A 17407-nucleotide genomic window follows, 5' to 3' on the forward strand; every position below is an offset into this window, starting at 1 on the left:
AGACAAGAATAGATACTTTCAGGAGAGCATGACAATTTAATACGTACATACATACATACTGTGAATAAAAGCGGCTACAATGTTATGAAACTTTAAAATGATGATGACTTTTATGAATACTTCCACAAGGCAACATCACTGGTGTACATTTTTAAGCACAAGCAGCAAGAGTGTTTTTCAGAGTTTTTCATAATTGGTATGAAGGTAGTAGGTCTGTAAATTTTTTGCTGTTAAACATACAGATATTGCTGTCTGGATTTCATTTCTCACAACACTGTGTCTTGTCATTGCTTTCACCTTTATCGTCACCACCCCCACACGACATCCCTCACTCAGTACCCAGAAATGATGACACCCTTCACTCATCACCAAGTAATGAGGACACCCCTCACTGAATACCCAAAGATAAGGACTGAATAGTCCCCATCTACTGTGGCTAACATCATCACTACCATACGACACCCCCCTCACTAAGTACCAAGTAACGACAACACCCTTCACTCAGCACCAAGTAATGCGGACACGCCTCACTGAATACCCAAAGATAAGGACTGAATAGTCCCCATCTACTGTGGCTAACATCACTACCATACAACACCCCTAACTTAGTACCCAGTAATGATGACACCCCTCACTCAATACGCAGTAATGAAGACCACCACACAACACCCCTCACTCAGTATCCAATAATGATGATACCCACTCAGTATCCAATAATGATGACACCCCTCACTCAGTACCCAGTAATGACAACTGAATGGTTTCCCTCCACCATGACTGACATCCTCACCACCACATGACACCCCTGGCTCAGTGCCCATTAATGACAACTGAGCAGATCCCCTCTGCCATGATGATACCATCACCACCACATGACACCCCTCACTCAGTACCTGTTAATGACGACACCCCTGACTGAATACCCAGTAATGAAGACTGAATGGCTGACATCATCACCACCATACGACACCCCTCACTCAATAGTAGCTGCACTGTGGCTGACATTACCACCACACTACACCCCTGGCTCAGTACCCAGTAATGAAGACAGAGTGGCTCCCCCTCACAGCGCCTGCAGCAGGAGAACTGCACCCTGACCCAGGAGGTGAAGACGACCAAGGAACGGCTCCAGACCATGGAGGCAGCACCCCCAGCTACCACCAATGGCGACATCCACTCTGAGGCCAGCCTCAAGGACGTCATCCAGATCACTGAGCATGAACGCATGTGAGTCCCATGGTTTGGTTCTGTAGTTATAGTCTCCAGAGGTCTGTCTTGTAAGACAGTGGATTTACACCTTTCGGTCTTTCACTCTGTTTCAACAGTGTCTGCAGTGGCTGAACAGACTAGATCTGCAGAGTATGAGAAGGGGGTGTATTGGGGGTTGGAAGAAAGAGGAAGAGGTTTGAGTCAATATAATGGGAGGGGTAATTGTCAATTTAGGTGCTCTGCATAAGAAAGGGGTTAGGGGATTATACGTGTGTGTGGGCGCATGAGTATGTGAGGGGTTTTTTTGGTGTGTGGGGAAGTGGACAGTGGCAAAGGAAGTGCCGCTTGTGTTTTGGACAGGCAGTGATCAGTAGTAGGTGTGATCTCTTTCTTCTTGTTGATGCTTCATCATACCATCCTGGTGATCATCAAAATAATAATTCAACTGCACATACTATAATGTGACATACTGGTGCGAAAAACAGCAGGGGTCTGATTACTGCTCTGTGCAAACTACAACCCTGCTTCTGCAGAGAAATCAAAACTAGATGCAGCTAGTAACCTCTTTCGGTATATTACCTACCCTGTGTGTTCCATTACAACAATAATGTACATCAGAATAGTAATTAGGTAAAGCTGTAATTAAAAGCAGGTAATTAATGCATGGTAAACATGTATTTAAATGCAGGTAATTAAGTAATTCATTGCAGAAAAAATCTAATGAAACACAGGTAACTGAGTAATGCATGATGCTGTCTGTGCTGCAGATTATCGGAGAAAGTGGCCACAGTTCAGTCAGAACTGGAGGTCCAGCAGCGGTCATCCCAGACACAGATCACAGACCTCAAAACACAGCTGGACACTCAGAAACAGAAGAACAATGTAAGTACTGGACCAACAAACGTCAGAAAGGGAAACATACTGTCATGGTATTGATAGCCTCTTCTTTTGAGGCGTGGGGGGAATGCAAAGTCAATGGCTTGGTTGTTCAGTTGGTTGGGTGATTGGCATGAAACAAGCATGAGCTTGGTGTGTATGGCTAGATCTGTTTACAATCTGGGATTCCTGTTTGACTATAAGTAGATGCTAAGTTGATCACACAGTTGTAACAGTTTAGTTCAGTTATTCAAGTAGGCGCCACTGCATTCGGACAAATCCATATATGCTACACCACATCTGCTGAGATGATGCCTGACCAGCGGTGTAATCCAACACGCTTAGTCAGGCCTTTAGGGTTAATGATAAATAAGTGAAATGAAAAAACATACAAAGACAGGTATCATTTCTTAGAATAGAGGTATAGTGCACTGAAACTTTCCATCAATAAATTCAAATTTAAGTAGATATAAATGAGAAGAGAGAGATGGAAAAGGGAAAAAAATATTAGAAACTGAAAACTGTCACTGATTAAAGTCACCTTCATGATTTTTTGTTTCAAACAATCACCTTTGTCGACTTACTGTGGTTGCTTGTATGTGAAAGATAAAGTTAGAAGTGGAGTGCCTGTTTCTGCCCAGCATGCATTCTGTGCCCTACCTTAATTAACAACCAGAACTGACACGTACAAAATATAATCCATGATGTATAAATTATTACAAATTTCTTTAACATTTAATTGTAGAGCAGAAAATCGCTTCTTCCACTGCTTCCCAGTCCTCATCCCTATTCTCCCATTGCACCAAAATGAAACCCTTTTGCACCAAAACCTAATTGCAAGTTGATGTCCAAAGATTTTTGGTTCAAAATGATCTGTTGTCTTTTGAACTAAATAATAAAATTATTATTTGTCAGGTAACAATTTGTGTATTGTTTACTTTTAACTTAGATGTGGAAAACATTCTGCAACAAAGTAGTTCTATGAGGCTAAGAATGTTCTTTGCCCACCATATGCCTTAGTGTCAGAGCTTTTTTTTTTCTTTTTTTCAAGTTTCTAAGTAAATGAATATGAATTGTGAAAAGAAACAGCTGAACAGCAATGCAAAAACAACTATCAAGTAAAATCTGATGTACAGTTGCTAACTTGTAGAAAAAGATGCTTATTAAACAAATGAGGGAGAGAAAAGAAATAGACTGACACACTGTTACAACACTGGTTGGCAAAGAACATAAATGTCCTGCTAGTACAATGTTCCTTGAGCATAATTTACAGTCACCAAGCCACAGCTTTTGTTGTCAAGACTAACCTCCAAGGTGTTACAAGTAGATACAATTTGCACATGGCTGAAGTCTGAAATTTCAGAAGACATGGATTCATATTTCCAGTCGTAAACAAATACAGCACCTCAGCCCCAAAAGGCAAAGCTGTAAAAAAGTAATGGAGATATTGTAGGAAAGATTCAGCGCTTATAGCTGTTAGAGGCGTTTGATTGGCTAAGAGCGGGCCAGACTAAGAGGGGCGTCTTTTCACTGTTAGCCGCGCGAAATTTGGCCAAACAGAGCAAACCATAGGCCTAGTTTGCATCAGTTTGACATGGTAAGTATATGTAAACACCAAACATGGAGTATAATACAAACTCCTCCTGTTGCTGGTGACTTGAGTGATTTTGAGATTGATGTCAGTGATACCAAATTGCCAGTTCTGATATTTTGATGTTGTTTTTAAATTACGTAATCCTATTGCTGTTTGTTCTGACAAGGAGAAAGTATTTCTTAGGAGTTTTATATCTGTTTTGGAGAAATCAGAGGGTGTGGTTGAACACGTTTTTGTTTTTGGCTGATTCGGGTTTCTTTCATTCGATTCAGTACTTCATTTGTTTGAGTGAAGGTTTGTTGTTGTTCAGGAGGAGTTTCCCTTGTTTGCTTTATTCAGCCACTGATGATTCATTCATACAGTTTGGTGCATTGTTTCATGTACTGTAGTCAAAACATGGACTGGTTTTTTTTTAATGAACAAACAATGAAAAATCATAAGATTTTGCGTGTGCAGATTGTGAACAAATAAAGTGGCTTGTAGATTGTAAATAATTGACCACGGATATGATTCTCAACTTTTGCATGTAGGCATGAGGAATGCACAGTTAAAGGGATAAGCTGAAGAAAATATACCAGCTTTTTTTTTTTATGTGTGTATGTGTGCTTTAGGGGAATGCACTTGGTCTTGTATACACTGCACTAAGAAGCCTGTAGACTCCACAGTAGTGTTGAACAGATGTCACAAAAACAACCTTTTTTTTTTCTTGAGGCCTGTTTGCTTTTACTGCTTCCTATTCTAGGAAGGCACTCCTTGGGTTTGAAGGGAACTAAATAATTTACATGCGGACTGAGAAATGTTCCAATATGCATTCCTCATTTTCTGTGTTTCTGGCTTTTTCTTTCTTTTACCAAGCTCTTCTCCCTCTCTATATTTCCATTACTGTCTGTCTCCATCTCTGTCTGTGCCCCATACTTGCTGAAGTAAAATCAGAAATGTGAATAAAATGTATAAGGATGTATTGTTTTGTTTAGTTTCTTTAACAGATTGTTGCTTTGTCTGTTGACTGACTGAACTGTTTTTGTGTTTTATGCAGGAATTGCGTGAAAAGAACTGGAAAGCTATGGAGGCTTTAGAAAAGGCTGAAAAGTCTGCAGCAGAAAAAGTCGATAAATCTCTTAAATCTTCTAGGGTAAATTATTTTCTTCTGATTTTTTTTTTCATTTTTCTAATAAATGAAAGTCATCTTTTTTTTCTTCTTTTTTTTATTTTTTTTTTCGTGTGACTTGTTTTTTGTGTTGTAAATGTTTTGTTGTTTTTTTATTTCCTCATCATTTTCACCAAGTGCTGCAGTTCAGTTTATTTTTAGTAATCTGAGTTTCATTACTTTTCTGTTAGTATTCACCAGTTTGTTTGTTTGTTTTTTGCTTCTATTTTTTAACATGGATGTCAGTTTGGTACTTACAGTGATTCTGTTCTTTAGTGTGTTTGTTCTGCTAACCACATACACGGTGTACTTTTGGTTTCCATACCCATTAATCATAGCAGTTGTTCACATCACTGCCATATGTTAGTGCATGTGTGTTTTGTGTTCATGATATATGTCCATTAACTTTTGTGGTGATTAAAGTAAAATCTATCCGACTTTCTACAGATCACTAATTCCATGTCCATTGATAATATTCCTCTTAACGCCTTGACCTGATTTTACAATACTAAGGTCTCTGAGGAGTTTTAATGCAGACATTTTGTCTCTCTTCGTTTTTCTAAGTCTGTTGATAACAAAAAGGAAAAAATAGAAAGAAAAAAAGTAGTGCATTTGCCTGTTCATTTGATGTATGGATGGCAGTATTACTGCAGGATACATTTGTTATACTTCTGTATATTCCACAGTCCACATCTCCGTGGAAAATGAAATATGTTCCTGAAAAATCAGGAACAAACAGAAAAGCATTTCAGTAGATCGAATGCATCTTTGGATGTGCCTCTTGTAAACTTTTGAGGCACCTTTTTGTTTTGGCAGTTCAGTTCAGAAAGGTGTTATTGCGTGTATCAGGCAAAAACATTAGATTATTGTCAGTCCCTTAGGGCATCACAACACTTGCCTTTTAGTTGTTATGTTACTTAACTTGTTTTTGTTTTTGATTATATTTCTTCCAAGAAGTGTATCAGAGAGTTAAAGGGAAGAAACCAAAATTAGTGAATCATGCATTCAACAAAGTTTAAGGATGGATTGCTTCATATACAGACAGGATCAATATCTAAATGGATGGTCAGATGGATTATATAAACAGGGTTGTCATTATGTAATGATTAGTTTGTATCTATCATCATAAGAAATATAAAGTGTGCTTAGTCTGCTTATTTGTCATGCTGAGAGATTCGAAGATCTATCATATCCCTTTTGTAAGAACATTATAATAAGATTTTTTTTTAAATACAAAACTCCGTGCTTTTTACTGTATTTTGTGATAGTTATCAAAGTGTTGTTGACATCAGAGACTCCAGAGTTCTTTATCATATCACTTCAGTAAGAACATTGAAGGGAAAAATACAAACTTTGTGCATTTTAGTGTATCTTGTGATAGGTATTGAAGTGTTATTGACATCGGAGACTCCAAAGTTCATCATCATGTCACTTTAGTAAACATTGAAGGAAAAAAATACAAACTGTTGTGTGCTCTTTAGCAGATTTTTTTTTTAAGTTGATAAGTGTTGTTGATACAATGTTAAACAAATACTGGGCTAATGAGCTGGCTTTGTGGTGACAGGAAAACGTGACCAAGGCTGTGTCCGAGGTGGAGAAATCGGACAGAGAAATTCTGAAACGCCTGTTCCCAGCCGTCAGTGTCAGCGACAAACTGGTAATGACAACAACTTTTCCTTTGACACGGACAGCCTTCCAGTTGACAATAAGGGCCTTTTTTTTCATGGATGTTGACAGCTTTTTTCTTTTTTCCTGTTTCAGGGAATAGTGATAGTTTTTCAGTTGGTATGGAGATAGCAATGATAGCTTTCAGTTCAGATAGAAAATGACTCCTGTTTGGAGTGGAGTGGGAGGTGTATTGTTGTTGTTTTTTTTATTGTTGTTGTTTTTTTTGTTTGTTTTTGTTTGGTTCTTTTGAGGGGTTTGGGGGGGGGGGGGGGGGGACTGGAGAAAATCTGTCATATTTATATATGGCAGGAGAGATTGCGTGTGTGTGTGTGAGAGGGGTAGAGAGAGAATGTATATGTGACAAATGAATAACAAGATATTCCAAAGCTGTGTGGGTTTCCAGGGCCACAAGGAATGGCTGGCGTCCTTTGAAAAGCAAGCTGTATGTCAGCTGACACAGTCTTCTAAATCAGAGGTAAATGACAACATGTTTTCTTTTTTTTTCTTTTTTTCTTTCTTTTTTTTTCCTTTATTTATTTTTTTTTTCTTTTTTTTTAGACTCTAGTGTCATTTGTTAGCCCTCCTTCTATCTGTCTTCCATTTCTCCTCCTCTCTTCCTCTTATTTTCCATTCTGTACCCTCTTTCCATTTTTTCTCTCCTATATATTTACTTAAGTGCACAAACACATTGAACCAAACACCGTGCATATACATTGAAACACAGACTTAGAAGAACAAACATGCAGAAAATCCCTCTCACACACACACCCACACACTACCACCACCACCCCCTGCCCCTACACACCACCCCCTGCCCCCCCCCCCACCCCACCCCCACTCTCCCCGCACACCCACACACACACACACTGTACCTGTGAAGTTAACTGTGTGCATTTGTGCTGGCATGCATGAGACTTTAATACACACAAAATTGAAGAAAGACAGACATGCAGCCATTCTCTCTCTCTCTCTCTCTCTCTCTCTCTCTCTCTCTCTCTCTCTCTCTCACACACACACACACACACACACACACACACACATATATATATATAGTCATGCATGTGTGCATGCAGATCATTCCACCTGAACTTGTTTTTTTCTCCACAACATTGACTCACAATTACTTGTGTTTTGAATGTGCTTGTGATCATCTGAATAACTTAACAAAAAGAAAAAGGGAAGGGCCAGTGAAGGTTAATGCAGCACAGAAGTTAATTATTTTTTAAAGTGAAGATTTCTTTGAAGTTGCTTTTGAAATTAACAGTGCATGTGTTTGAATACCAATCCAATCCAGTCCAGTCCTGCCCAATCCATATTTTTTTTATACATAATATGCATGCTAAAATAACAACAGGGAGAATTGAGGGGGTTTCCTCTTCCTCCATGGTTAAGTAAATAGATGTTGATAAGATTTGAAATATGTCAGTGATATTTCTATAATCAGGGTATAGGAAACCCCTGATAAATTTTGGGAATAATGACAGTTAAAAAGAAAATTGTAGTACAGTTAACTGTTCACAAGCTTGTAGATACAGGCGAATATATGCATTTATAAACATGTGCTCAAAGTTTGCAGTGACTCTCACAAGTTGTACTTTAGCATTATATGTTTTAGACTGTGGTATAAGCTGTTATTAAAAGGAGGTGTTTAAAGATACACATAAATCTTTCGTTTTTTTTGTTGGTGGTGTTTTTTGGGGGGTGGGGAGGGAGTTTGTGGGGGGGGGGGGCACATTAAATCAACCACAGTTTTTCAACCCGTTCCACTCCACTCCCCAATCATCCTTCCTCCCCAACAAAAAAGAATAGAAGATTCAGGGGTTGGCAGATACAAATGAACAAGAACTTTCCAGTCATGCTAACAAAAGTATGAATTAGAGTCGTCATGGAAAACTGTGATGATTGGCTTTGCAGAAAAGTGTGAATGAAAAACTGAGTCTGCTGGAAGAAGAGAACAGTCACTTGCAGGCAGAAGTTGAAGTGTTCAAAAACAACCTAGCGATCCTGGTGACTACACTTATACTTACTTTGGTGTTTGCTTCATGTTTCTTTTCTTTTCTTTTTTTTTCTTTTTTTTTTTATTGTTGTTGCTTCAGCTCTAACATCCTTTTATTGTTAAGGGCATGCCAAAAGAGATTCCACCATTTTCTCTGTTTTTTGTTTGTTTTTTCTTGTGTGAGTGTGCGTATTTGTATGTACACATGTGTGAAATGATTAGACTTAGAATATAGAGTTACCACTTTACATTTTATGACCTTTCAGTTTGTGCATGCTGGGTGTTTGAAAATGGTCATATCTTGTGTGTTGAGAGTAGGTATGTGTGTGTGTGTAACATATAATTATGTACTGAAAAGCAAAGCATGGATTGCTAAGCTTATTCAATACTTTTGTTTTGCTGTACACTTAAAGCATCATCAGTACTTGAGTTCTGCTTTCTTGAAAACCGCTGCCTTGCTGCCTGGTTCCTATTATTGATCACTTTAGGTGTTATCTGTAGCTACTTGATGAGGTATACCTTCTTTGTGGATGACCTAGAAACAAGTCGAACATCCTGCAGAGTTTTTGTCATTCTGCGTTTTGCCCAGTCCCTTTCCGTTGTCCCTTTTAAAAAGTTTTTAATTTTGTTAAAATCCCCTTTTGCTTGTGTAACACAAATCACCTGCCTGAATACCTTTTCCTGTTTCATGTGCTTTGTCAAGGTGATTACCCTTGTTTTAGACGTGCTGTATTGTGCTCAAGTTTGCGCACTTTGTATGTAACATGAATACTGTGTGTGTGTGTTTTGTTGTTGATTTAAGTACTGTTTGCAAAATTAAAAGAAGCTGTTAGAAAGAGTAAAAAAAATAATGTGCATCAGCCAGAGGACTGTATTCCTGCACAGCATGACTTGGTTCACTGTGTGTTGGACTGACACATCAGCAGATGATGAAACAATGCAAAGGTTTTTATTGACTCTGCTTGGTTATCAGCGATATGATCATATCAGTACTATTTGTTATGTAACAAGTATATCACATATTATCAAGGATCAGAAAGTACAACCAGTCTTTCTGGGACAGCATAACCCTGCACTGTCCCAGTCTTTTCAGGTTGTCTAATGAACAGGAAAGGGAAGGACTTTTTTTTATTGTACTGAAGTTTTGCTGACAGAAAAGTAGGGAAGTTAGGATGAAAAAGAAAATAGTTTGTATTTGTGCATGCTTGTTAAACATGGGTTGGTGGATATATTTTTGAACAGAGGAGCTTGTGGTATTGTGGTAACATTGTGAAAAATCAGGTCTATGAGATTATTCCCCAATGCCCTGTTGAAAAATACATGCGTGTGCGCACATGCACACACAACAACGCATTCTGAATATTTCCATGTAGTTCTAAGTGACATGTATTTGATACACTTTAATATTTGCTTGTGTGTCTTGCTATGCCACTTTTTGTGATGGAATTTATATCGTCGTTCCACACATGTGCACTTCTCCATGCGTTTGTGTCTGGATGCATGTGCATGCTTACCTGCATTTTTTTGTTGTAGTTTTGTGTGTGTGTGTGTGTGTGGTTTTTTTTTTTTGGTTTTTTTTTATATTTGGCTGACTAGGTTTTGGCAGTATTGTTAGGTTTATGAGGGTTTTTTTTTCTTCTGAATTTTATGATAAAAGTTTTGAAAAGTTTGTTAGTTGAATATTTTTTTGATTTTCTTTGCTCCTCTGCCTCTATTGACCGCACACACACACGCGCGCGCGCGCACACACATATACACAACACAGCACAGTACACCCACAACACTACACACACAACACATATAGATAAATACATGTCTACACCTGCTGCTGACGCTTGATAATTGTATATATATATGGATGTTGCTGTCCATATTATTGATTTCAGCCACAGCTGTCATAAAAAATGGCTTTGCACATTTAATATTTATTTTTTGTGGCCCAGCTTGTGTGTATGTGTGTGTACATTTTCGTATACTTATGTCCTTTATTTAAAAACCTTATTACTTGAGATAAATCGAGGACAAAAATAAATGCAGTTATTGTTTTGCTAGCAATATTTTTTTCAGCATTTTTGTGTCCCATTAGATGATTTTTTAAACGCGTGTGAATAATATGTGTTTGTGTGTGTGGCCCATGCAAAAATTTATTTTACTTGAAAAAAAAATTTGTGATATGATTTGACTCAGTGAGTCTATAAGCATTTATCTGATAGATTTCCAAAAGTTTGAATACAGTTATTAGCATTATTACTTATTTCATCCATATTTATATTTTCTTTATTAGTGGAGTGTTGGCCTAGTGATAATGTGTCCACCTAGGAAGCAATAGAATCTGAGTGCGCTGGTTCAAATCCCACAGTCACCAGTTTTTCTCCATCCACTAAACCTTAAGTGGTGGTCTGGACGCTAATCATTCGGATGAGATGATAAATCAATGTAACGTGTGGAGCATGCACTTAGCACACGTAAAAATTAAAAAAACACAGCAAGAAAAGGGTTGTCCCTTTCAAAATTCTACAGAAAAATTCACTTCTATGGGAAAACCAACAAAATTTCAAGCAGAAAAAAAAAATTTAAGGGTGGTGCTCTCAGTGTTGTGATGCACTCTCCCTGGGGAGAGCAGCTTGAATTTCACACAGAGGAATCATTTTTGACAAAAGGTAATACAGTTCAATACAATACACACTGTGATATTGACATTAATTGTCTTTAGGATTCTACACTGTAGTAACTGAGCCTGTTTTGCTGGTGCACAGTGACATGGTGTTAACCTTGATCTGTTGGTTGTGGTCCCAGCACTCGGAGAAGAGTCACATTGATGAGCTGGAGAAAGAAAACAAGAAGCTTCAGCAACAGTCTGGAAACTATGAGAAGGAGTTAAAACAGCTGGTGAGGGAACTGTTTGGAGTGTTGTGGTCTATGTATGTGATTTGAATGTGTGTGTGTTTGTGTGTGAGGGAGAGTGATAGAGGATATCTGTGCAAGGGAGAGTGATAGAGGATATCTGTGGGAGTATTTTTGTTATGTACCTGTGTGTTTTTGTGTGTGAGGGTGAGGCTATGTATTGGAGCATGTGTGTGCATTGAGGTTGTTGTAATGATTTGTGATATCCTACTCGTCAGCATGCACATTTCTCAAACAGAACTTTACATAGAAGTAATGTGCATTCATACACATGCACATGTTGCCTGCACACATGCAAGCATGCACTTGCACACACAACACACACACACTCATACACACACATGCACACAAGCACACATTCCAGCACAAGATCACAATATTATTAATGATTTTCGTTGTGTTTCAGAGAGCTGATAGAGATAGACTGCAAACAGTGGAAGAAGAAAACCAGAGGTTAAAAAGCAGTTTATCATCATGTTCTGCCGTAAGTACTGACATCTTTTTTAAAGCATTTCAAACTAATAAAGTTGCAATCCATTCAAGATACCTCGAACTGTCCAAAAAAAATGGCAGAACACTAAACCAGGGTATGTCCCGGATGAAATTGAAATTGTCCTTGAAATTGTCCTGAAATAGTAGTTCCATGTATTGAAAGACTATGCAATATGATATACAATAAAATCAAACTGACCACCAGCGAGCTGGAATAATGAATAATGAGGAAACTGTTGGGTGTTTTTGTTTTTTTTATGAAACAAAGATGATTGTCTACAGCGATGAAATGTGACAGGCAAAAATATGTACGATAGTTGTTTGGTGTTACTAGTGATGCATATGACTGTTTTTGTAAGGTATGGAGTGCATAACTGCAATAAATGTGGAGCAGCTACAATTTCTTTTGAAAGTCTGAGAGAGTAGTGTGATAAGGGGAGGGGGTGATAATCCTATAAACATTTAAAGATACTTGCTGTGTTTTTTGTTGTGGTTGATTTTTTACTGCATATTGTAACACCAGAAACTCCAGTCCATATGGAGCCTTAAACACAGACTGAGAGCAGTCTTGGCGCATTTTCACTGCATAATGAAAAACATGTATCCCATGTATTTTGATACTCCTTGTTGCCATACATAACAGTTTGTCATCAGTTTTTTTGTTTTTTTTTGGTTGTTGTTGTTCTAACATCTTTTGACTTTGAGTGATATTAGATGTGTAGTGTGTGTGTTTGTGATGTGTGTGAGGAATAAAGAGAGGAACGTACAAGGGAAGGATTCATTAGAAAAACAAACAACATCCCGTAAATGTTAGAATATAACATCAATTGATAAATGAAAACAAAGGAATTGATGCAATATCTGTAAGTCTCATCACAGAAACACCTCAGTTATTACAGAACCCTCCCCTAAGTCAGACTGTATAACAAGGATCAAGCTATCTAGTGAGTGCGTTTGTATGGATGTGTGTGTGTGTGGGCACAGGTTTATGCATATGTGTTTGAATGTGTGTGTGTGCGCACACATGTGTGATTGAGAGTACTTTGATGTCAGTTCTTTAATGTTGTTGTTACAGGCAACAGATGAAGTGTCACAACTACAGGCAGAAAACCAGGAGTTACAGTCTCGTTTAGCAGAGAAGGATAACAGCATTGCAGAAGCAGTACGTACACAGCAATTTCAGTTGTTCTATTTTCTGTCTTTTTTCACCTGCCCCACAGATCCTAGAATGGATACTGTGCTTTTATTGTTACTGCCATGGACAAAATTTGGATGAATAGAGATGTTTGCTCCGGTCATATAGCCTGTTTATTTCATCTTTTTTTGTTGTTTTTTTTATATGTACATGTATCTTTGTTGTTATTGGCAATACACACTATGATCAAATTCTAGCTCAGGCAGTTGTGACCGCAGTTGCCTCATCTGCCGTTCTGGTGGTCATAGTCAGACATGACTGACTGTCATACAGTTTGCAAGCTTTAGTCGGGTCAAAGGCTGTTTAAGGTACTTAGTTTCATCAGTGAAGTTAAAAAAATTATTCATCCTTTTTTTTTTTTTCTTTTTTTTTTTGGTGATTAATATAACATGTAGGTTTGTGTTGTATCACACATGACATGGGTAATACATTTCTGTTTCCCCATACTTGTGTGTGTGTTTGTGTATGTGTGTGTGTGTAAATGTCTGCCTCAGTGAATAGGTGATGTGTAGCTGGCACAGAAGATCTCTGTGATCTTCTTTTCTGGTTTTTTTTTTTTGTTTTTTTCCTCTCTAACAGACCTGTTCCCCACTCTCTCTGCACCCCCTCTCCCCGCCTCCTGTTCCATTTTTCTCTCTTTTTCAACATAGGTCTGTGTTTTTTGTTGTTTTAAAGATAATTACTGTTTGTATTAGTGTTATCTTTAACACTGATACCCTGTCTTACAGTGACTCACTAAGCGAACGTGTAATGTATTCTTTGTTGCAGGAAAGAAAGTTGCACAATTTAGAACATGTTGTAGAAACAGAAGAAAAGAAATGGAAAGAGAAACTGAGGCTAGCAGAGGAGAAAGATGGCAAGGTAAGAGAATATTATTTTCACTCAAGTGTATGTGTAAGTGCATTGAATATAAAAATCTGAATGTCCATCCTGGTTAGACTGAATTGTGATTTGAACTGTGGAGTAAATGCTTTCTTCATAAATGTCCATTTCAATGATGATGACAGTGGTGACTGCAATAATTATTTTTATGATTTATATGCACTTAAAAACTGCTAATCATTTAATTACACATACTTAACTGTGACCCAACCTAATCATTTTGGCAGTGCCATGATTGAAATACACATGCATATTGATTACTTCACTGGCATGTTCGTAAAGATTTGATTGAAACACAACTCTTTTCATTAGTTGCTGTATTCAGGGTTTGCACAGAGTCATGCAAGTCTGGAAAAATCTTGAAAAAATGAGAGAACCATTTCCAGGACCAGAATAGTCTTGGAAAAATATGTCTTGCCCTTAAGAGTCTGGAAAAGTCTTGGTATTATGATGCAACTCTTACCGAATACCATTCAACAAAGAGCTGAATGCATTCAAAAAAATCTTTTTTGAAATTGAAAAAACAGTGACAACAATAATTGATGAAAATTGAATATTGATAAAACATATTCACAGAATATTTTTTGTCAGTGGTGTGGTAGACTTTTTTCTGTTTTTTTTTTTTTTTTTTTTTTTTTTTTTTTTTTTGTTATGACTTTTTTGTGACTTTTTTTAAAACTAAGTTTGCTTTGTATGGATAATTTTCAGCCTGGTCTGAAAATAGTCTGGAAAAAGTATTGAATTATGTTTGATCACATGTGTGTGTGTGTGTTCTGTGTGGAACAGGGATCAGAGTCTTCAGATCGTGAGCAGGAGCTGGAGCAGCTGACAATAGAACAGCAGTCACAGATAGAGCACTACAGAAACGTCCTGATGAGCACAGTGAGTACACCCGCACTCCATAGAACAGCAGTCACACACAGATAGAACACTACAGAAATGTCCTGATGAGCACAGTGAGTACACCCACACTCCATAGAACAGCAGTCACACACAGATAGAACACTACAGAAATGTCCTGATGAGCACAGTGAGTACACCCACACTCCATAGAACAGCAGTCACACACAGATAGAACACTACAGAAATGTCCTGATGAGCACAGTGAGTACACCCGCACTCCATAGAACAGCAGTCACAGATAGAGCACTACAGAAACGTCCTGATGAGCACAGTGAGTACACCGGCACTCCATAGAACAGCAGTCACACACAGATAGAACACTACAGAAATGTCCTGATGAGCACATTGAGTACACCCACACTCCATAGAACAGCAGTCACATACAGACAGAGCACTACAGAAATGTCATCCTCATCACAGTGAGTACGCTAACACTCCATACATTATCCTCATGAACATCCTCATGAGCACATTCGGTACGTCCACACGGCATGAATGGCACATTCAGTACATCCACACTTCATAGAACAGCTGTCACAGACAAAGCATTACAGAAACGTGATAAGCACAGTGAGATATAGAACAGCAGTCAAATAGAGCACTACAGAAACATCCGGATAAACACAGTACATTCATACTCCTTATCCCGTTGCCCGGAGTTTGTACAGGTTTTGAAACTGTTTAAGAATTTGTATGAAAAGGCAACTGAAATCACTGTTCTCATGCATCATGGTTTTAAAAACATGTATGAGATTTGATGTAATTTATCACCAAATCAAAAGTGACAGGAGAAAATATGGATTGGATTCTTCTGGAACACCTGAAATCAGAATAGAAGATGTGTATGTCTGTGAAAGTTTTGTGTTGATCCATTTATGTATGTGTGTGGATACAAAATGAATCATGTGTGCTCTGTGTGTGTGTGTGTGTGCGTGTGTGTGTGTGTGTGTGACAGGAAAGTGTACTGCAGAGACTGGAGTCGGCAGAGAAAGGCTGGGAAGAGAAAGTGCAGACGTCTCAGGCAGACTTGCAAAAGGTGGGTTTGTCACTTTGAAGATAGCTGTAAGGTTTCTGTCACAGGTCTCGAATACCAGTGGTTTTAAGAGTTGGGATTTTTTATATATTTTGTATGTCTTCTTGGAAATGTGCATGCCACAGCATTGGCTGTAGCAGAAAAAGACAAGAACATACAACCAGGCATACATACCATACATGCGTTTCATTCCCTTTGTGATTGTTATAAGGTTGTTGCAATATGCTTGTAACACATTTTATTTTATTTTCATCTCTCTCTACTACTCTTTATTCCTCTTTTCTTAGTCTGTCACTTTTTTCTTTCACTTACTTCTCTTTCACATCTGTGCTCATCTCAAACCATTTGTAGTCAAAAGATGCTAAATTAAAGAATGATGAAGACGTGCGCGCACAAGCACGCACACACATGCACACGCACACACACGCACACATACACACACAAAACAACAACAACAAAAAACATGCAATTCATGCCACAAGTAAGACTCATTTTCTGTGTAAGTCAAGGGATCACAATAGAAGTGAGCATCTTATCTTAAACATGAATAGATATTTTGATCATGATCATCATACATTCTCATTCAGATATCATCCTTTCGTACACTTATTGTTTAGTTTTTCTGTATGCATACATCCATGCCTGTTCATGTGGACATAATTATGTTGTCATTGTTTTTATTACAAATGTTTGTGTTCACTTGTTCAAATAGAGGTATTACAAATGTTTGTGTTCACTTGTTCAAATAGAGGTATTACAAATGTTTGTGTTCACTTGTTCAAATAGAGGTATTACAAATGTTTGTGTTCACTTGTTCAAATAGAGGTATTACAAATGTTTGCATTCACTTGAATGGAGGGAGTGTTGCTGGATGTTTCAGGCACGATCAGACTGTGAGAGGATACAGGTAGAACTACAGGCAGCTGCTACAGATAACACACAGGTGAGTGCTGATCCCTTTTCACATGATGGCATGGACAGAAAAGCTTTGGAGTTGAAAACAGTACATGAGTAACATGCAGTCAGGCTGAATTCTGATCCAGTTGTTGACGATTGAAAATCGTTTACTGATTTCATACTGTTTGTTTCAAACTTTATGTCTCTTAGTTGTGTGCCACTGAGAATACTGAATACTGTAGTTGCTATTTCCACCATTTATTTGTGTTTAAAATATACACTGGCTTTATAAGCAAATGTTATGAGTGTTTCTGTGTAAAAATGATTCCAAGTGCTGTATATCTGTCGCTGGAATCAGAGGATCAACATTCCTGAGTTGTTTCAAAAGGATGATCTGGAAGTTGTGTGAGATTTGTAGAATGAAATTGAATGTGATAAAGTAATTGATTTGTTGCTAGATTCCTCGGCTCATTCAGTAGGTGCATTGATGTATGGCATATACCCTGTTTGAACTTCCATCACTTGAAAAGTAAACTAAAGATGAATTGAAATTGTCCTTCTTGCAGTATTTCATTGTGTGAGTTTCATGTTTAGAAAAGCAGACCAACTTC

General features: G+C 37.9%; 1 protein-coding gene across 7 annotated transcripts in view; it reads left to right on the top strand.

Moving 5' to 3' along the window:
• Nucleotides 1–17407, top strand: part of LOC143296517 (uncharacterized) — a 52090-nt gene that overhangs the window by 17568 nt on the left and 17115 nt on the right. For 6 of the 7 annotated variants that reach the window (XM_076608511.1, XM_076608512.1, XM_076608506.1 and 3 more), the window contains exons 11-23: nt 1070–1227; nt 1977–2091; nt 4716–4811; nt 6391–6483; nt 6898–6969; nt 8409–8501; nt 11287–11379; nt 11801–11878; nt 12962–13048; nt 13850–13942; nt 14750–14845; nt 15822–15902; nt 16780–16842. In XM_076608511.1, the coding sequence (XP_076464626.1) occupies nt 1070–1227; nt 1977–2091; nt 4716–4811; nt 6391–6483; nt 6898–6969; nt 8409–8501; nt 11287–11379; nt 11801–11878; nt 12962–13048; nt 13850–13942; nt 14750–14845; nt 15822–15902; nt 16780–16842 (1218 nt within the window). The remainder of the gene's footprint in view (nt 1–1069; nt 1228–1976; nt 2092–4715; nt 4812–6390; nt 6484–6897; nt 6970–8408; nt 8502–11286; nt 11380–11800; nt 11879–12961; nt 13049–13849; nt 13943–14749; nt 14846–15821; nt 15903–16779; nt 16843–17407) is intronic. The other variant, XM_076608509.1, reaches the window with a different exon arrangement.

The sequence above is a fragment of the Babylonia areolata genome, chromosome 21 (genome assembly GCF_041734735.1).
Source record: "Babylonia areolata isolate BAREFJ2019XMU chromosome 21, ASM4173473v1, whole genome shotgun sequence".
Taxonomy (NCBI): Eukaryota; Metazoa; Mollusca; class Gastropoda; order Neogastropoda; family Buccinidae; genus Babylonia; species Babylonia areolata.